The 21,458-nt window shown below is 47.3% G+C and overlaps 1 protein-coding gene across 1 annotated transcript in view; it reads left to right on the top strand.

The window, feature by feature from the left end:
* The window catches only part of LOC139365270 (trinucleotide repeat-containing gene 18 protein-like), a 104,808-nt gene that overhangs the window by 68,865 nt on the left and 14,485 nt on the right, over positions 1–21,458 (top strand). Inside the window, exons 16-23 of the mRNA XM_071102780.1 lie at positions 1,963–2,157; positions 11,420–11,596; positions 12,369–12,733; positions 13,673–13,801; positions 14,002–14,140; positions 17,174–17,291; positions 20,851–20,926; positions 21,324–21,432. Coding sequence (XP_070958881.1) covers positions 1,963–2,157; positions 11,420–11,596; positions 12,369–12,733; positions 13,673–13,801; positions 14,002–14,140; positions 17,174–17,291; positions 20,851–20,926; positions 21,324–21,432 — 1,308 coding nt within the window. The remainder of the gene's footprint in view (positions 1–1,962; positions 2,158–11,419; positions 11,597–12,368; positions 12,734–13,672; positions 13,802–14,001; positions 14,141–17,173; positions 17,292–20,850; positions 20,927–21,323; positions 21,433–21,458) is intronic.

The raw sequence follows: 21,458 nt of genomic DNA, 5'->3' as shown, positions 1-21,458 counted from the left end.
TGGTGTAAACCAAGCGTCGGCTGGAGTGGTGTAAACCAAGCGTGGGCTGGAGTGGTGTCAACCAAGCGTGGGCTGGAGTGGTGTAAACCAAGCGTGGGCTGGAGTGGTGTCGGCTGGAGTGGTGTAAAGCTCGCTGCCATTGGACTCTGGAGCAGTGGAAACGCATTCTCTGGAGTGATGAATCACGCTTCACCATCTGGCAGTCCGACGAACGAATCTGGGTTTGGCAGATGCCAGGAGAACGCTACCTGCCCCAATGCATAGTGCCAACTGTAAAGTTTGGTGGAGGAGGAATAATGGTCTGTTTTTAATGGTTCGGGCCCCTTAGTTCCAGTGAAGGGAAATATTAACGCTACGTTATACAATGACATTCTAGATGATTCTGTGCTTCCAACTTTGTGGCAACAGTTTGGGGAAGGCCCTTTCCTGTTTCAGCATGACAATTCCCCCGCTCACAAAGTGAGGTCCATACAGAAATAGTTTGTCGATCGGTGTGGAAGAACTTGACTGGCCTGCACAGAGCCCTGACCTCAACCCCATTGAACACCTTTGTGATGAATTGAAAAGACGACTCGAGCCATGCCTAATCGCCCGTCCCCGTAGCAATGTTCCAATGTTCCGTAGCAATGTTCCAATGTTCCGTAGCAATGTTCCGTAGCAATGTTCCGTAGCAATGTTACAATGTTCCGTAGCAATGTTCCGTAGCAATGTTCCAATGTTCCGTAGCAATGCTCCGTAGCAATGTTCCAATGTTCCGTAGCAATGTTCCAATGTTCCGTAGCAATGTTCCGTAGCAATGTTACAATGTTCCGTAGCAATGTTCCGTAGCAATGTTCCGTAGCAATGTTCCAATGTTCCGTAGCAATGTTCCGTAGCAATGTTCCAATGTTCCGTAGCAATGTTCCAACATCTAGTGGAAAGCCTTCCCAGAAGAGTGGAGGCTGTTATAGCAGCAATGTTCCAACATCTAGTAGAAAGCCTTCCCAGAAGAGTGGAGGCTGCTATTACAGCAAAGGAGGGTCCAACTCCATATTAATGACTTCCCAGAAGAGTGGAGGCTGTTATAGCAGCAAAGGGGGACCAACTCCATATTAATGCCTATGATTTTTGAATGAGATGTTGGACCAGCAGGTGTCCACATCCTGTTGGTTGTGTCGTGTAGGACAGTAGAGTCCGTGCCAATATTATACTTTATTAAGGAAATGGGTTCTTATTGTACTATGGCTGTGATATGTGGTTGTCCCACCTAGCCATCACCTAGCCATCACCTAGCCATCACCTAGCCATCTGAAAATACTAACTACTGTGATATGTGGTTGTCCACCTAGCTATCTGAATATACTAATTACTGTAATATGTGGTTGTCCCACCTAGCTATCTGAATATACTAACTACTGTGATATGTGGTTGTCTCACCTAGCTATCTGAAGATGAATACACTAACTACTGTGATATAGGGTTGTCCCACCTAGCTATCTGAATATACTAACTACTGTAATATGTGGTTGTCCACCTAGCTATCTGAATATACTAACTACTGTGAGATGTGGTTGTCTCACCTAGCTATCTGAATATACTAACTACTGTGATATGTGGTTGTCCACCTAGCTATCTGAATATACTAACTACTGTGATATGTGGTTGTCCACCTAGCTATCTGAATATACTAACTACTGTAATATGTGGTTGTCCACCTAGCTATCTGAATATACTAACTACTGTGAGATGTGGTTGTCTCACCTAGCTATCTGAATATACTAACTACTGTGATATGTGGTTGTCCACCTAGCTATCTGAATATACTAACTACTGTGATATGTGGTTGTACACATGAGTCTCTCTGGATAAGAACGTCTGTTAAATGACTAACATGTTAATGTAACTGAGTCTCTGGATAAGAACGTCTGTTAAATGACTAACATGTTAATGTGTTGTGTCCTGACCCTGTGTTCTCTGCACCAGACTCTGACTCTGAAGAGGATGTCCCCCGGGGGGGCTGTCACCCCTTCTCAGGGTTGCGACCCCACACAACCCCGCCCAGGAAGAGACCGTCCCCCTCCTCGTCCAATCAGGCGGCTCGGGAGAGGAAACAGAAGCACTTATCCCTCCTGCTGCAGGAGGCGGGGCTTAGCTCCTCCGACGACTCCTTCGATCAAGGTTACTGACCACACCCCCTGGTTACTAACCACACCCTCTGTGATATTTTCATGAGGGCACAATGTTGCTAAACGTTGAGATAGAGATGTTGTAGGGAATCACGTCATCTCTGTTGAGATAGAGATGTTGTAGGGAATCACATCTCTATTAATAAACGTTGAGATAGAGATGTTGTAGGGAATCACATCTCTATTAATAAACGTTGAGATAGAGATGTTGTAGGGAATCACATCTCTATTAATAAACGTTGAGATAGAGATGTTGTAGGGACTCAGGTCATCTCTGTTGAGATAGAGATGTTGTAGGGAATCACGTCATCTCTGTTGACATAGAGATGTTGTGGGGAATCACGTCATCTCTGTTGACATAGAGATGTTGTAGGGAATCCTGTCATCTCAAAACTGTAAAATCTGCATCATTCTGAGTGTTTCACCTCACTGACCTCACTTCCTGCGTACTGACCACACACAGAGAGAGAGAGAGAGAGGGCTCTTACAGCTGTGAAATCACTTCCTGCATACTGACCACACAGAGAGAGAGAGAGAGAGGGCTCTTACAGCTGTGACATCACTTCCTGCATACTGACCACACAGAGAGAGAGAGAGAGAGAGAGAGAGAGAGGGCTCTTACAGCTGTGACATCACTTCCTGGCTCTTTTAGAGTCCCATGCCTCTCCCTGCCGCTGCTGCCTCCTGGTTTTAGACTTGATTTTTGTTACGGTCGTCACGGTTGCGGTTGTCACGGATGCGGTTGTCACGGTTTCGCCTGGCTTGCTCAGACTGCTGTGGACTGTTTTTTTTAAATTATACATTGATCATGTGTGTTTTTAAGAAGTTGTGTTTGTTGGTAACCGAAGCTTTTTATTAAAGATGTTTTTTTAAATTGAATTTGGTAAAGAAAAAAGCCAACTCACTGTGGTCCTTGTCTCTCGCTTCGTCTGTCTCTCTCTGTCCGCCTGTCCTGTCTGTCGGCTGCACACACTACTCGCTCTGTAGGGACCTGTATCCCTCCTATAGCCCCCAACAGCACAAGGGCACTAGGTTCCTACACTGTAGTGCTTCAATCGGGGTTTTAGTACAGTGGATGAAACACACACACACACACGCTCACACAGACACACACACATGCTTACACACTCAGAACTGTTTTCAATGAAGACGGTGAAATATGATTGTGATTGTGAGGGCTATGGTAAGGGTTGAGGTTTGGGACGAGGATAGGGGTGAAGGAAGGCTTTTTAGATTCATAAAGCTCACACACACACAGTTCAAACTATCTGATTGGCTCGTTGGGATATTTGCAGAATAGGGCTCCTTCTTCCTGTCTACTAAACCTCCAGATAACTCCGCCCCTTCCTGTCGTTCGCTGCCACCTGCTCATCTTTCACCTGCTCACTCCTGACCCCTCTCCTACCCATGATGCTTTACATGTCTCTCAGCCTGTGCTGTTTGTTCTGCTACTGCTGCTGCTGCTGACACACACAAGCCTGCCAGGACTAGCGCCACCTTTAGCCATGCTACCTCGCTAAGGTATGGTTAGCTATAGCTAGTCTATCCTACAGCTAGTTGATGCTACGGCTAGCTATAGCCAGTTACTAAAACTTAAATTAAACAAAGTCTCAAACAGTCGCTTGTCCCTTTTAATAGCCGGGCGACGGCACACATTTCAGCAAATAAATGGGTCTAAATGAATTGTTTATGAGGTTTGTTACATTTAATAATTCAATAGTGATTCGAAAAAATTACGGCAGTCATCACCATTAAGAAACTGCTAGCCGTTGGCTGCTAACTACTTGCTAATTTGAATCACAAAAACAGCCAACAACTTTGGGAGTACCAGACCCTTATAGAAGTCTGCCGATCGCAACTGCACAGTGAAAAAGTATATATTTTTTTACCTTTATTTAACCAGGCAAGTCAGTTAAGAACAAATTCAATGACATTCTAGTGGGTTAACTGCCTGTTCAGGGGCAGAACAACCTTGTCAGCTCGGGGGTTTGAACTTGCAACCTTCCGGTTACTAGTCCAACGCTCTAACCACTAGGCTACCCTGCCGCCCCACTAAGACGACAACGTGAAGCAGTGTGTAAATGATAACACATTAGTGAAGAGACGTCTTCAAATGAATACAGGAAATGAAGACACGTCTTCAAATGAATACAGGAAATGAAGACACGTCTTCAAATGAATACAGGAAATGAAGACACGTCTTCAAATGAATACAGGAAATGAAGACACGTCTTCAAATGAATACAGGAAATGAAGACACGTATTCAAATGAATACAGGAAATGAAGACACGTATTCAAATAAAGACAGGAAATGAAGAAATGTATAAAAAAAATACTGGAAGTGAATGCTGGAATTAAACAACTATGCAAATTAGCTAAATCTGTGTTCATTAAGGAAATAGACGCCTGTTTCTCATCATCACCTGTTGTGTTCAGTGACATAAGCAAATTAACACTCGGCTATTAAATCTGCAATATTGAACTTTGGGGCGACTCGACCAAATTCACATCAATGTGAGTTATAGATCTGTCATTTATTTATTTTCACTTTATTTAACTAGGAAAGTCAGTTAAAAACTAAATATTATTTACAATGACGGCCTACTGGGGAACCGTGGGTTAACTGCCTGTTCAGGGGCAGAACAACAGATTTGTACCTTGTCAGCTCGGGGATTTGATCTTTCAACCTTTCGGTTACTAGTCCAACGCTCTAACCACTAGGCTAGTGGAATGGGGTAGATATTTTCTATGTGTGCTATTTCTATGTGTCTTGGTTTTATACACCAGCTGAAAATACAATATTTTATTGAAAAGCTATTTCACAGCGGTTTAGACCATGATTCTCTACACTGCTTGTTTTGCCACATAAACTGAAATTAGGCGAACTCTTCGAATTTTAGCAACCATGCTACATCTAGTTGATGCTACATGGCTACGCTATAGCTAGCCGACGCTACGACTAAGCTACATGGCTAAGCTATAGCTAGCCGACGCTACGACTAGGCTACATGGCTAAGCTACGCACGCTATAGCTAGCCGACGCGACGACTAAGCTACAAGGCTAAGCTACGCTAGCCGATGCTAGGCTACTCCATGCGCTGCCCTGCCTGAGGCCACACGCCTGTCACCTGTTGTGTAAGTAAGATGTCCCTCCTCTCTCTGTGTCTCAGTGATGATGCTAATGCTAACATGGATGCTCAAACTACTATTCGCCTGGCGGGATCTGGGGTTGAATATTCAGTCTCATGGACAATATTAATGTCAATATGAACGTTTTCTTCACAAATAGAACCTTTTGCTTGTGTTTCTGAGCTGAAGACATGCATCCTTCCTTCCTTCCTTTCCTTCCTAGTAAGGAATTATCTGACCAATCTGGTTAGACTTGGATTGACCCTCACATGCCACAAAATCTGCTTTTTGTAAAGAAGATGTGAGTCCTCTCTAGTAGGGAGGAGTCAGAGGAGTGATGACTCTCTGGTAGGGAGGAGTCAGATCAATGATGACTCTCTGGTAGGGAGGAGTCAGATCAATGATGACTCTCTGGTAGGGAGGAGTCAGATCAATGATGACTCTCTGGTAGGGAGGAGTCAGATCAGTAATGACTCTCTGGTAGGGAGGAGTCAGATCAGTAATGACTCTCTGGTAGGGAGGAGTCAGATCAGTGATGACTCTGGTAGGGAGGAGTCAGATCAGTGATGACTCTGGTAGGGAGGAGTCAGATCAATGATGACTCTCTGGTAGGGAGGAGTCAAATCAATGATGACTCTCTGGTAGGGAGGAGTCAGATCGGTGATGACTCTGGTAGGGAGGAGTCAGATCGGTGATGACTCTCTGGTAGGGAGGAGTCAGATCGGTGATGACTCTCTGGTAGGGAAGAGTCAGCTCGGTGATGACTCTCTGGTAGGGAGGAGTCATCTCGGTGATGACTCTCTGGTGATGACTCTCTGGTAGGGAGGAGTCAGCTCGGTGATGACTCTCTGGTAGGGAGGAGTCAGATCGGTGATGACTCTCTGGTAGGGAGGAGTCAGATCGGTGATGGCTCTCTGGTAGGGAGGAGTCAGATCGGTGATGGCTCTCTGGTAGGGAGGAGTCAGATCGGTGATGACTCTCTGGTAGGGAGGAGTCAGATCGGAGATGACTTTCTGGTAGGGAAGAGTCAGATCGGTGATGACTCTCTGGTAGGGAGGAGTCAGATCAGTGATGACTCTCTGGTAGGGAGGAGTCAGCTCGGTGATGACTCTCTGGTAGGGAGGAGTCAGCTAGGTGATTACACTCTGGTAGGGAGGAGTCAGATCGGTGATGACTCTCTGGTAGGGAGGAGTCAGATCGGTGATGACTCTCTGGTAGGGAGGAGTCAGATCGGTGATGACTCTCTGGTAGGGAGGAGTCACCTCGGTGATGACTCTCTGGTAGGGAGGAGTCACCTCGGTGATGACTCTCTGGTAGGGAGGAGTCACCTCGGTGATGACTCTCTGGTAGGGAGGAGTCAGATCAGTGATGACTCTCTGGTAGCGAGGAGTCAGATCAGGGATGACTCTGGTAGGGAGGAGTCAGATCAGGGATGACTCTGGTAGCGAGGAGTCAGATCGGTGATGACTCTGGTAGGGAGGAGTCAGGTCAGTGATGACTCTCTGGTAGGGAGGAGTCAGGTCAGTAATGAGTCTGGTAGGGAGGAGTCAGGTCAGTAATGAGTCTGGTAGGGAGGAGTCAGGTCAGTGATGAATCTCTGGTAGGGAGGAGTCAGATCAGTGATGACTCTGGTAGGGAGGAGTCAGGTCGGTGATGACTCTGGTAGGGAGGAGTCAGATCGGTGATGACTCTGGTAGGGAGGAGTCAGATCAGTGATGAGTCTCTGGTAGGGAGGAGTCAGATCAGTGATGAGTCTGGTAGGGAGGAGTCAGATCAGTGATGACTCTGGTAGGGAGGAGTCAGATCGGGGATGACTCTGGTAGGGAGGAGTCAGGTCAGTAATGAGTTTGGTAGGGAGGAGTCAGGTCAGTGATGACTCTGGTAGGGAGGAGTCAGATCGGTGATGACTGGTAGGGAGGAGTCAGATCAGGGATGACTCTGGTAGGGAGGAGTCAGATCAGTGATGACTCTCTGGTAGGGAGGAGTCAGATCAGTGATGACTCTCTGGTAGGGAGGAGTCAGATCAGGGATGACTGGTAGGGAGGAGTCAGATCAGTGATGACTCTCTGGTAGGGAGGAGTCAGATCAGTGATGACTGGTAGGGAGGAGTCAGGTCAGTGATGAGTCTGGTAGGGAGGAGTCAGGTCAGTGATGACTCTGGTAGGGAGGAGTCAGATCAGTGATGACTCTCTGGTAGGGAGGAGTCAGATCAGTGATGACTCTCTGGTAGGGAGGAGTCAGATCAGTGATGACTCTCTGGTAGGGAGGAGTCAGATCAGTGATGACTCTGGTAGGGAGGAGTCAGGTCAGTGATGAGTCTGGTAGGGAGGAGTCAGAGGAGTGAGGAAGGAAGGGAGGAGTCAGAGGATTGAGGAAGGAAGGATGTGTTCTGTGCTGAGTGATTAACCAAATTTTGTCCGACGTCGGTTCAATTACTTGAATTCCATTTCGATCGGGTTTTTGTGAAATCAAATCATTCACAACAAAAATGAGGAAACTGTATGGGATGCTGGGTTGAAGGGAGTTGTAGTTCTCATTTAAGCAAATATTCAAACCTAGTTCAGTTCAGAAAAGTGGTAATTAACTACAATCCCATAATCCATTGCGGCAATTTTTTTCCTCAACTTGTCGCCTGCCTTCCCCACATTTCGGACAACAACTCCTCGTTATTAGGCCCGGAGACATGAGCATCTCGTCATTATATACAGACCTCTGGACGGATAGACTTTTACACCTGATACGCCTGTCTGTTTCTCTTCCTGTCTGTCTACCTGTCTGTTTCTCTTCCTGTCTATCTACCTGTCCGTCTGTCTGTCTGTCTGTTTCTCTTCCTGTCTGTCTACCTGTCTGTTTCTCTGTCTGTCTGTCTGTCTGTCTGTCTGTCTGTCTGTCTGTCTGTCTGTCTGTCTGTCTGTCTGTCTGTCTGTCTTCCTGGCTGTCTGTTTCTCTTCCTGTCTATCTCCCTGTCTGTCTGTTTCTCTTCCTGTCTGTCTCTGTTTCTCTTCCTGTCTATCTTGTCTGTCTGTCTGTCTGCTCCTAACCCTGACTTCTCTCGAAACCAATCACAGCTCATCCTGTCTGCTCCTAACCCTTACTTCTCTCTAACCAATCACAGCTCATCCTGTCTGTCTGTCTGCTCCCAACCCTTACTTCCCTCTAACCAATCACAGCTCATCCTGTCTACAGCCATGGTTCTAACTCCTAACCACTGGGCTGAGTCTCAATCCAGTAAGGTTCAGATGGCCCCCTATTCCCCATCTAGTGCACTACTATAGACCAGGGCCCATAGGGGTGGTGTACTACTGTAGACCAGGTCCCATATAGACCAGGCCCCCTATTCCCCATCTAGTGTACTACTATAGACCAGGACCCATAGGGGTGGTGTACTACTATAGACCAGGGCCCATAGAGGTGGTGTACTACTGTAGACCAGGGACCATAGGGGTGGTGTACTACTGTAGACCAGGGCCCATAGGGGTGGTGTACTACTATAGACCAGGGCCCATAGGGGTGGTGTACTACTATAGACCAGGGCCCATAGAGGTGGTGTACTACTGTAGACCAGGGCCCATAGGGGTGGTGTACTACTATAGACCAGGGCCCATAGGAGTAGTGTACTACTATAGACCAGGGCCCATAGGGGTAGTGTACTACTATAGACCAGGGCCCATAGGGGTGGTGTACTACTATAGACCAGGGCCCATAGGGGTGGTGTACTACTATAGACCAGGGCCCATAGGGGTGGTGTACTACTGTAGACCAGGGCCCATAGGGGTAGTGTACTACTATAGACCAGGGCCCATAGGGGTAGTGTACTACTATAGACCAGGTCCCATAGGGGTGGTGTACTACTATAGACCAGGGCCCATAGGGGTGGTGTACTACTATAGACCAGGACCCATAGGGGTGGTGTACTACTATAGGCCAGGGCCCATAGGGGTGGTGTACTACTGTAGACCAGGGCCCATAGGGGTGGTGAACTACTATAGACCAGGGCCCATAGGGGTGGTGTACTACTGTAGACCAGGGCCCATAGGGGTAGTGTATAGGGAATAGGGGTAGTGTGATCTGTCTGTCTGGCTGTCTGTCTGTCTGCTAGACAGTACTGTCTGTATGTCCTGTCTGTCTGTCTGTCTGTCTGTCTGTCTGTCTGTCTGTCTGCTAGACAGTACTGTCTGTCTGTCCTGTCTGTCTGCTAGACAGTACTGTCTGTCTGTCCTGTCTGTCTGCTAGACAGTACTGTCTGTCTGTCCTGTCTGTCTGCTAGACAAATCTGTTCTGTATGTCTGTCTGTCTGTCTGCTAGCAGTATACTAACTACAGAGGAATTGGGTACATTTCCCCCTCTCTCCCTCACCCCCCCTCTTTCCCTCACCCCCCCTCTTCCCCTCACCCCCCCTCTCTCCCTTTCTCCCTCACCCCCCCCTCTTCCCCTCACCCCCCCTCTTCCCCTCAACCCCCCCTCTCTCCCTTTCTCCCTCACCCCCCCTCTTTCCCTCACCCCCCCTCACCCTCTCTCTCCCTCACCCCCCCTCTTTCCCTTTCTCCCTCACCCCCCCTCTTTCCCTTTCTCCCTCCCCCCTCTCTCCCTCACCCCCTCTCTCAATTACTGCAGTACTACTACAGTAATACTACAGTAATACTACAGTAATACTACAGTAATGCTGAAGTAATACTGCATTAATACTACAGTAATACTGCAGTAATGTTACAGTAATACTACAGTAATGCTACAGTAAAGCTACAGTAATACTGCAGTAATGCTACAGTAATACTGCAGTAATGTTACAGTAATACTACAGTAATGTTACAGTAATACTACAGTAATGCTATAGTAATGTTACAGTAATGCTACAGTAATACTGCATTAATGCTACAGTAATGCTATAGTAATGTTACAGTAATGCTACAGTAATACTGCATTAATGCTACAGTAATGCTACAGTAATGTTACAGTAATGCTACAGTAATACTGCATTAATGCTACAGTAATACTACAGTAATGCTACAGTAATGCTACAGTAATGCTACAGTAATACTACAGTAATACTACAGTAATGCTACAGTAATGCTACAGTAATACTACAGTAATACTACAGTAATGCTACAGTAATACTGCATTAATGCTACAGTAATACTACAGTAATGCTACAGTAATACTACAGTAATGCTACAGTAATGCTACAGTAATACTACAGTAATACTACAGTGATGCTACAGTAATACTGCAGTAATGCTACAGTAATGCTACAGTAATGCTACAGTACTACTGCAGTAATGCTACAGTAATACTACAGTAATGCTACAGTAATGCTACAGTAATACTGCAGTAATGCTACAGTAATACTACAGTAATGCTACAGTAATACTACAGTAATGCTACAGTAATACTGCAGTAATACTACAGTAATGCTACAGTAATGTTACAGTAATACTGCAGTAATACTACAGTAATGCTGCAGCAATACTACAGTGATGCTACAGTAATACTACAGTAATGCTGCAGTAATACTACAGTGATGCTACAGTAATACTGCAGTAATACTACAGTGATGCTACAGTAATACTACAGTGATGCTACAGTAATACTGCAGTAATACTACAGTAATACTACAGTGATGCTACAGTAATACTACAGTGATGCTACAGTAATACTGCAGTAATACTACAGTAATGCTACATTAATACTACAGTGATGCTACAGTAATACTACAGTAATGCTGCAGTAATACTGCAGTAATGCTACATTAATACTACAGTGATGCTACAGTAATACTGCAGTAATACTACAGTAATGCTGCAGTAATACTGCAGTAATGCTACATTAATACTACAGTGATGCTACAGTAATACTACAGTAACATTACAGTAATACTGCAGTAATGCTACATTAATACTACAGTGATGCTACAGTAATACTGCAGTAATACTACAGTAATGCTACAGTAATACTACAGTGATGCTACAGTAATACTACAGTGATGCTACAGTAATGCTGCAGTAATACTACAGTAATGTTACAGTAATACTACAGTAATACTACAGTAATACTACAGACAGACATACCTGATGTTGGAGTTCCACTCTGTGATCCTAAGAATCAATAATCTCTCTCTCTGTCACAGAGTCCTCCACTGAGGAGGACGATGATGAGGAAGAGTTGTCGTGCTCCGAGGGGAGTGAGCTGGAGGAGAGTGGGTTGGGCCTGCTGGCCAGGTTCGCAGCCAGCGCCCTCCCGGTCAACCCCGTCCCCCTGCCCCGTCTCCACGACAAGAAACACCGTAGCAGGCAAAGCATTCTGGGTAAGCAAGAGAGATTTGGACGTGTGAATTCCATTGTAACCTTGTCAGAGGTGCCGTTTACTACGTTTCTACCACCTGTGTGTGTGTCCTCTAGGTTTCGGTTCTGGTTCTGACCTGTGTGTGTGTGTGTGTGTGTCCTCTAGATCTCGGTTCTGGTTCTGACCTGTGTGTGTGTGTCCTCTAGGTTTCAGTTCTGGTTCTGACCTGTGTGTGTGTCCTCTCTAGGTTTCAGTTCTGGTTCTGACCTGTGTGTGTGTCCTCTCTAGGTCTCGGTTCTGGTTCTGACCTGTGTGTGTGTGTCCTCTCTAGATCTCGGTTCTGGTTCTGACCTGTGTGTGTGTGTGTGTCCTCTCTAGGTTTCAGTTCTGGTTCTGTCCTGTGTGTGTGTGTCCTCTCTAGGTTTCAGTTCTGGTTCTGTCCTGTGTGTGTGTGTGTGTCCCCTCTAGGTTTCGTTTCTGGTTCTGACCTGTGTGTGTGTCCCCTCTCTAGGTTTCAGTTCTGGTTCTGACCTGTGTGTGTGTCCTCTCCAGGTTTCAGTTCTGGTTCTGACCTGTGTGTGTGTGTCCTCTAGGTTTCAGTTCTGGTTCTGACCTGTGTGTGTGTCCTCTAGGTTTCAGTTCTGGTTCTGACCTGTGTGTGTGTGTCCTCTAGATTCTGGTTCAGACCTGTGTGTGTGCGTATGTGTGTCCTCTAGGTTCTGGTTCTGACCTGTGTGTGTGTGTGTGTCCTCTAGGTTCTGGTTCTGACCTGTGTGTGTGTGTGTGTCCTCTAGGTTCTGGTTCTGACCTGTGTCTGAGGAAGTTCCCCTCTCTGCTCCATGGGAAACGCTCCGCACCCGAACTCCCCCTGTTACCCCCGGCAACGCGCCACGGCGACCACACTAGCAACGAGACCTCGCCGGTCAAACGCAAACCTCGCCCATCTCCTCGGTCGCCCCGGAGATTCACCTTTGACCCCGCCGGGGGACTAGCGGGAGGGGCTAGCGAGGAGGAGGGATGGACACGCAGACGCAGCGAGAGGATTTTCCTTCATGATGCCTCCACCAATCAGATCTCTCCCTCCAGTAAAAACCCTCCAATCAGCACTAAACCCGCCCCCAGACCTAAAACCACACCCAGGGAGGGGAAAGACTGGAAGGTGAGTCGGTCTGTCCTCTCTGGTCTGTCCTCTCTGGTCTGTCCTCTCTGGCCTGTCCTCTCTGGCCTGTCCTCTCTGGTCTGTTCTCTCTGGCCTGTCCTCTCTGGTCTGTCCTCTCTGGTCTGTTCTCTCCGCCTATCCTCTCGGGCCTGTCCTCTCCCCCATCCTCTCAGGCCTGTCCTCTCCCCCTATCCTCTCGGGCCTGTCCTCTCTGGTCTGTCCTCTCTGGTCTGTCCTCTCTGGCCTGTCCTCTCCGCCTGTCCTCTCCGCCTGTCCTCTCCGCCTGTCCTCTCCGCCTGTCCTCTCCCCCTATCCTCTCGGGCCTGTCCTCTCCCCCTATCCTCTCGGGCCTGTCCTCTCCGCCTATCCTCATGGGCCTGTCCTCTCCCCCTATCCTCTCGGGCCTGTCCTCTCCCCCTATCCTCTCGGGCCTGTCCTCTCTGCCTATCCTCTCGGGCCTGTCCTCTCTGGTCTGTCCTCTCTGGTCTGTCCTCTCGGTCTGTCCTCTCGGTCTGTCCTCTCCGCCTGTCCTCTCCGCCTATCCTCTCCGCCTGTCCTCTCGGGCCTGTCCTCTCCGCCTATCCTCTCTGCCTGTCCTCTCTGGCCTGTCCTCTCTGGTCTGTCCTCTCTGGTCTGTCCTCTCGGTCTGTCCTCTCGGTCTGTCCTCTCCGCCTGTCCTCTCCCCCTATCCTCTCGGGCCTGTCCTCTCCCCCTATCCTCTCGGGCCTGTCTTCTCCCCCTGTCCTCTCGGTCTGTCCTCTCGGCCTGTCCTCTCGGCCTGTCCTCTCGGCCTGTCCTTTCGGGTCTGTCCTCTCGGCCTGTCCTCTCGGGTCTGTCCATCTTTCTAGTGTGTTTATGATGGTATGTGTGTGTGTGTGTGTATGTGGTGTGATGGTGTGTGTGTTCTAACTTGCTTGTTTCTGTGTGTGTGTTAAACAGAAGAAGAGGCTGAAGGACCCTCCCCTGACCCCGCCCTCTCTGTCTAGTCCAATCACAGAGAGCCCGGTAGCCCCTCCCCTCAGCCCTGCACGCAAGAGCCAATCAAAAGCCAAGGCTAAACCCCGAGAGGTCTGTGTACTGCTACGTTCAATCCTCATAAATTATCCTTCTCGTGTGTTACATACAACTGCCTCTCAGATATGACAACTCTGTGTGTGTGTGTGTGTGTGTGTGTGTGTGTGTGTGTGTGTGTGTGTGTGTGTGTGTGTGTGTGTGTGTGTGTGTGTGTGTGTGTGTGTGTGTGTGTGTGTGTGTGTGTGTTTCAACAGGCTCGTGGAGCGGTCAGTAGGCTGATGAAGAGTATGGAGGCTGATGAAGACTTCGAACCCAGTCAGGACAGCAGCTTCTCTGAAGACGATGGACCTCCTCCGTCACACAGCAGTCTGGCTGAGAGGACCCTGTCGTCTGGTTGGTTGACTGGTTATGTAGATACGTTGGTGTGTATATATCAGTCTGGCTGAGAGGACCCTGTCGTCTGGTTAGTTGACTGGTTATGTAGATACGTTGGTGTGTATATATCAGTCTGGCTGAGAGGACCCTGTCGTCTGGTTAGTTGACTGGTTATGTAGATACGTTGGTGTGTATATATCAGTCTGGCTGAGAGGACCCTGTCGTCTGGTTAGTTGACTGGTTATGTAGAGACGTTGGTGTGTATATATCAGTCTGGCTGAGAGGACCCTGTCGTCTGGTTAGTTGACTGGTTATGTAGATACGTTGGTGTGTATATATCAGTCTGGCTGAGAGGACCCTGTCGTCTGGTTAGTTGACTGGTTATGTAGATACGTTGGTGTGTATATATCAGTCTGGCTGAGAGGACCCTGTCGTCTGGTTGGTTGACTGGTTATGTAGATACGTTGGTGTGTATATATCAGTCTGGCTGAGAGGACCCTGTCGTCTGGTTAGTTGACTGGTTATGTAGATACGTTGGTGTGTATATATCAGTCTGGCTGAGAGGACCCTGTCGTCTGGTTAGTTGACTGGTTATGTAGATACGTTGGTGTGTATATATCAGTCTGGCTGAGAGGACCCTGTCGTCTGGTTAGTTGACTGGTTATGTAGAGACGTTGGTGTGTATATATCAGTCTGGCTGAGAGGACCCTGTCGTCTGGTTAGTTGACTGGTTATGTAGATACGTTGGTGTGTATATATCAGTCTGGCTGAGAGGACCCTGTCGTCTGGTTAGTTGACTGGTTATGTAGATACGTTGGTGTGTATATATCAGTCTGGCTGAGAGGACCCTGTCGTCTGGTTAGTTGACTGGTTATGTAGAGACGTTGGTGTGTATATATCAGTCTGGCTGAGAGGACCCTGTCGTCTGGTTAGTTGACTGGTTATGTAGAGACGTTGGTGTGTAAATATCAGTCTGGCTGAGAGGACCCTGTCGTCTGGTTAGTTGACTGGTTATGTAGAGACGTTGGTGTGTATATATCAGTCTGGCTGAGAGGACCCTGTCGTCTGGTTGGTTGACTGGTTATGTAGACACGTTGGTGTGTATATATCAGTCTGGCTGAGAGGACCCTGTCGTCTGGTTAGTTGACTGGTTATGTAGATACGTTGGTGTGTATATATCAGTCTGGCTGAGAGGACCCTGTCGTCTGGTTGGTTGACTGGTTATGTAGATACGTTGGTGTGTATATATCAGTCTGGCTGAGAGGACCCTGTTGTCTGGTTAGTTGACTGGTTATGTAGATACGTTGGTGTGTATAAATTGTTGTTTTTAAAAATGTGTTTTTTTTAAGTTACCTTGTTTCCATAATTATTCAGACCCTTTTGCTATGAGACTCTAAATTGATCTCAGGTTTTTCCTGTTTCCATTGATCATCCTTGAGATGTTTCTGCAACTTGATTGCAGTCCACATGTGGTAAATTCCATTGATTGGACATGATTTGAAAAGGCACACACCTGTCTATATAAGGTCCCACAGTTGACAGTGCATGTTAGAGCAAAAACCAAGCCATGAGGTCGAAGGAATTGGGAATTATCCGTAGAGCTCCGAGATAGGATTATGTCGAGGCACAGATCTGGGGAAGGGTACCAAAACATTTCTGCAGCATTGAAGGTCCCCAAGAACCCCGTGGCCTCCATCATTCTTAAATGGAAGAAGTTTGGAACCACCAAGACTCTTCCTAGAGCTGGCCGCCCGGCCAAACTGAGCGATCGGGGGAGAAGGGCCTTGGTCAGGGAGGAGACCAAGAACCCAATGGTCACTCTGACAGAGCTCCAGAGTTCCTCTGTGGAGATGGGAGAACCTTCCAGAAGGACAACCATCTCTGCAGCAGTCCACTAATCAGGCCTTTATGGTAGAAAGAACAGACGGAAGCCAGTCCGCAGTAAAAGGCACATGACTACCACTTGGAATTTGCCAAAAGGATCCTAAAGGACTCTTTGGCCTCAATGCCAAGCATCACGTCTGGAGGAAACCTGGCACCATCCCTACGGTGAAGCACGGTGGTGGCAGCATCATGCTGTGGGGATGTTTGTCAGCGGCAGGAACTGGGAGACTAGTCAGGATCGAGGGAAAGGTGAACGGAGCAGGGAGAGATCCTTGATGAAAATGTGCTCCAGAGCGCTCAGGACTTCAGACTGGGGCGAAGATTCACCTTCTAACAGGACAACGACTCTAAGCACACAGCCAAGACAACACAGGAGTGGCTTCGGGACAAGTGTTTGAATGTCCTTGAGTGGCCCAGCCAGAGCCCGGACTTGAACCCGATCAAAGAAGAGACCTGAAAATATCTGTGCAGCGACGTTCCCAATCCAACCTGACAGAGCTTGAGAGGATCTGCAGAGAGGAATGGGAGAAACTCCCCCAATACAGTGTGCCAAGCTTGTAGCGTGATACCCAAGAAGACTAGAGGCTGTAATCGTTGCCAAATGTGCTTCAACAAATTACTGAGTAAAGGATCTGAATACTTATGTCAATGTGATATTATTTATTATTATTTATTATTATTTTTTGCTTGGTCATTATGGGGTATTGTGATGTCATTATGGGGTATTGTGATGTCATTACGGGGTATTGTGATGTCATTACGGGGTATTGTGATGTCATTACGGGGTATTGTGATGTCATTATGGGGTATTGTGATGTCATTATGGGGTAGATGTCATTATGGGGTATTGTGATGTCATTATTGGGTATTGTGATGTCATGGGGTATTGTGATGTCATTATGGGGTATTGTGATGTCATTATGGGGTATTGTGATGTCATTATGGGGTATAGTGATGTCATTATGGGGTATTGTGTGTAGATTGATGAGAAAAATAAATATTTAATCAATTTTAGAATAAGGCTGTAATGTAATAAATGCACTGTGTTAGTGTATATATTGATGCGTTGATATATTGATTGGTGTATATTGATTGGTGTATATTGATTGGTGTATTGATTGGTGTATTGATTGGTGTATTGATTGGTGTATTGCTATATTGATCCAGCTCCGGTCCAGTGTGTGTTAGATAAAGACTCTCTTCAGGATGGTCTGAGGGTTCTGATCCCCATGGATGATCAGCTGCTCTATGCTGGACACGTCAACACGGTACACTCCCCGGACATGTGAGTATGCACACTACGCACCACACAGGGGGGGCGTTGGTAGACGCACACTACGCACCACACAGGGGGGGCGTTGGTAGACGCACACTACGCACCACACGGGGGGGGGGGGGGGGGGGCCGTTGGTAGACACACTACGCACCACACAGGGGGGGGGGGGGCGTTGGTAGACGCACACTACGCACCACTCAGGGGGGGCGTTGGTAGACACACACTACGCACCACACTGGGGGGGGGGGGGGGGGCGTTGGTAGACGCACACTACGCACCACACAGGGGGGGCGTTGGTAGACACACACTACGCACCACACGGGGGGGGGGGGGGGGGGGCGTTGGTAGACACACTACGCACCACACAGGGGGGGGGGGGGGGCGTTGGTAGACGCACACTACGCACCACTCAGGGGGGGCGTTGGTAGACACACACTACGCACCACACTGGGGGGGGGGGGGGGCGTTGGTAGACGCACACTACGCACCACACAGGGGGGGCGTTGGTAGACACACACTACGCACCACACAGGGGGGGCGTTGGTAGACGCACACTACGCACCACACAGGGGGGGCGTTGGTAGACACACACTACGCACCACACGGGGGGGGGGGGCGTTGGTAGACACACACTACGCACCACACAGGGGGGGGGCGTTGGTAGACACACACTACGCACCACACAGGGGGGGCGTTGGTGGACACGATGTAAGTTACCTAATTTATGTCCCGATAAACTGCCCTGAATGCCTCTGTTGATCCTACTGCTATTGTATACAGTAATCCATGTGCCTATGTGCCAGAGTGATACTGTTAGCACTGATACGTAGGTGTGTCCTAGTAGGAAGTCCACTGTGTGCAGCTCACCCTGCACTAACATAAATAACATGAGCATGTCTACTTCTGCTGAGCTTCTCAGTAAAGCAATGAAAATCATCAATCAAGCATCACAGAAAAGTTTTTTTTTTTTAAATAGCCCACGTTAACATACAGTGCCTTGCGAAAGTATTCGGCCCCCTTGAACTTTGCGACCTTTTGCCACATTTCAGGCTTCAAACATAAAGATATAAAACTGTCTTTTTTTGTGAAGACTCAACAACAAGTGGGACACAATCATGAAGTGGAACGACATTTATTGGATATTTCAAACTTTTTTTAACAAATCAAAAACTGAAAAATTGGGCGTGCAAAATTATTCAGCCCCCTTAAGTTAATACTTTGTAGCGCCACCTTTTGCTGCGATTACAGCTGTAAGTCGCTTGGGGTATGTCTCTATCAGTTTTGCACATCGAGAGACTGAAATTTTTTCCCATTCCTCCTTGCAAAACAGCTCGAGCTCAGTGAGGTTGGATGGAGAGCATTTGTGAACAGCAGTTTTCAGTTCTTTCCACAGATTCTCGATTGGATTCAGGTCTGGACTTTGACTTGGCCATTCTAACACCTGGATATGTTTATTTTTGAACCATTCCATTGTAGATTTTGCTTTATGTTTTGGATCATTGTCTTGTTGGAAGACAAATCTCCGTCCCAGTCTCAGGTCTTTTGCAGACTCCATCAGGTTCTCTTCCAGAATGGTCCTGTATTTGGCTCCATCCATCTTCCCATCAATTTTAACCATCTTCCCTGTCCCTGCTGAAGAAAAGCAGGCCCAAACCATGATGCTGCCACCACCATGTTTGACAGTGGGGATGGTGTGTTCAGCTGTGTTGCTTTTACGCCAAACATAACGTTTTGCATTGTTGCCAAAAAGTTCAATTTTGGTTTCATCTGACCAGAGCACCTTCTTTCACATGTTTGGTGTGTCTCCCAGGTGGCTTGTGGCAAACTTTAAACAACACTTTTTATGGATATCTTTAAGAAATGGCTTTCTTCTTGCCACTCTTCCATAAAGGCCAGATTTGTGCAATATACGACTGATTGTTGTCCTATGGACAGAGTCTCCCACCTCAGCTGTAGATCTCTGCAGTTCATCCAGAGTGATCATGGGCCTCTTGGCTGCATCTCTGATCAGTCTTCTCCTTGTATGAGCTGAAAGTTTAGAGGGACGGCCAGGTCTTGGTAGATTTGCAGTGGTCTGATACTCCTTCCATTTCAATATTATCGCTTGCACAGTGCTCCTTGGGATGTTTAAAGTTTGGGAAATCTTTTTGTATCCAAATCCGGCTTTAAACTTCTTCACAACAGTATCTCGGACCTGCCTGGTGTGTTCCTTGTTCTTCATGATGCTCTCTGCGCTTTTAACGGACCTCTGAGACTATCACAGTGCAGGTGCATTTATACGGAGACTTGATTACACACAGGTGGATTGTATTTATCATCATTAGTCATTTAGGTCAACATTGGATCATTCAGAGATCCTCACTGAACTTCTGGAGAGAGTTTGCTGCACTGAAAGTAAAGGGGCTGAATAATTTTGCACGCCCAATTTTTCAGTTTTTAATTTGTTAAAAAAGTTTGAAATATCCAATAAATGTTGTTCCACTTCATGATTGTGTCCCACTTGTTGTTGATTCTTCACAAAAAAATACAGTTTTATATCTTTATGTTTGAAGCCTGAAATGTGGCAAAAGGTCGCAAAGTTCAAGGGGGCCGAATACTTTCGCAAGGCACTGTATGTCGCTGAAGTAACAAGGTTCATGAAGTCAATAACTTGCTAGTAAACAGATTACATTCATATTCTGACTATCTCTGAAACTCACTGAGATAACACCTTTGATGAAACAGTTGTAGCAATACACGGTTATAACATTTACAGAAAAAATACAGGAATGACAACGGTGGAGGTGTTGCTGTTTATATTCAGAACCACATTCCTGTAAAGCTTAGAGAGGATCTCATGTTAAATACTGTTGAAGTGTGGTGGTGGAGGGGGAGAGAGGGAACAGACCTCATATCTACTGTCTAGAACAACTCCTGACCCCTGACCTCTGTTCTGTAGTTACAGTGTGGTGGTGGAGGGGGAGAGAGGGAACAGACCTCATATCTACTGTCTAGAACAACTCCTAACCCCTGACCTCTGACCTCTGTTCTGTAGTTACAGTGTGGTGGTGGAGGGGGAGAGAGGGAACAGACCTCATATCTACTGTCTAGAACAACTCCTGACCCCTGACCTCTGTTCTGTAGTTACAGTGTGGTGGTGGAGGGGGAGAGAGGGAACAGACCTCATATCTACTGTCTAGAACAACTCCTGACCCCTGACCTCTGTTCTGTAGTTACAGTGTGGTGGTGGAGGGGGAGAGAGGGAACAGACCTCATATCTACTGTCTAGAACAACTCCTGACCCCTGACCTCTGTTCTGTAGTTACAGTGTGGTGGTGGAGGGGGAGAGAGGGAACAGACCTCATATCTACTGTCTAGAACAACTCCTGACCCCTGACCTCTGTTCTGTAGTTACAGTGTGGTGGTGGAGGGGGAGAGAGGGAACAGACCTCATATCTACTGTCTAGAACAACTCCTGACCCCTGACCTCTGTTCTGTAGTTACAGTGTGGTGGTGGAGGGGGAGAGAGGGAACAGACCTCATATCTACTGTCTAGAACATCTCCTGACCCCTGACCTCTGTTCTGTAGTTACAGTGTGGTGGTGGAGGGGGAGAGAGGGAACAGACCTCATATCTACTGTCTAGAACAACTCCTGCAGGAGGCTGTGAGTACATCCCATTACATCTGTGTTCTTTGGGTTTTTGTTACAGGCCGTGGATGTGATGCCCTCGTCTGTGTGTGTGTGTGTGTGTTTTGTGTTTTTATTACAGTGTGTGTGTTATTCTGTGTGTTATTCCAGATTGTGGATGTGATGCCCTCGTCAGTGTGTGTGTGTTAATGTGTGTTATTCTGTGTGTTATTCCAGATTGTGGATGTGATGCCCTCGTCAGTGTGTGTGTGTGTGTGTGTGTGTTAATGTGTGTTATTCCAGATTGTGGATGTGATGCCCTAGTCAGTGTGTGTGTTAATGTGTGTTAATGTGTGTTATTCAGTGTGTTAATGTCTGTTAATGTGTGTTTTTCTGTGTGTTTTTCTGTGTGTTATTCTGTGTGTTATTCCAGATTGTGGATGTGATGCCTCCGTCAGTCTGGTATCTTCCTGAAGGCTGTCGTGTTGCTGCATACTGGAGCCAGCAGTACCATTGTCTCTACCCCGGCACCGTAGTCAACGGTAACGCACAGTACCACTGTCTCTAC

The sequence above is a fragment of the Oncorhynchus clarkii genome, chromosome 13, assembly GCF_045791955.1.
Source record: "Oncorhynchus clarkii lewisi isolate Uvic-CL-2024 chromosome 13, UVic_Ocla_1.0, whole genome shotgun sequence".
Taxonomy (NCBI): domain Eukaryota; kingdom Metazoa; phylum Chordata; class Actinopteri; order Salmoniformes; family Salmonidae; genus Oncorhynchus; species Oncorhynchus clarkii.
Note: the sequence above shows the minus strand (reverse complement) of the source record. Positions and strands in the feature narration are given on the sequence as shown.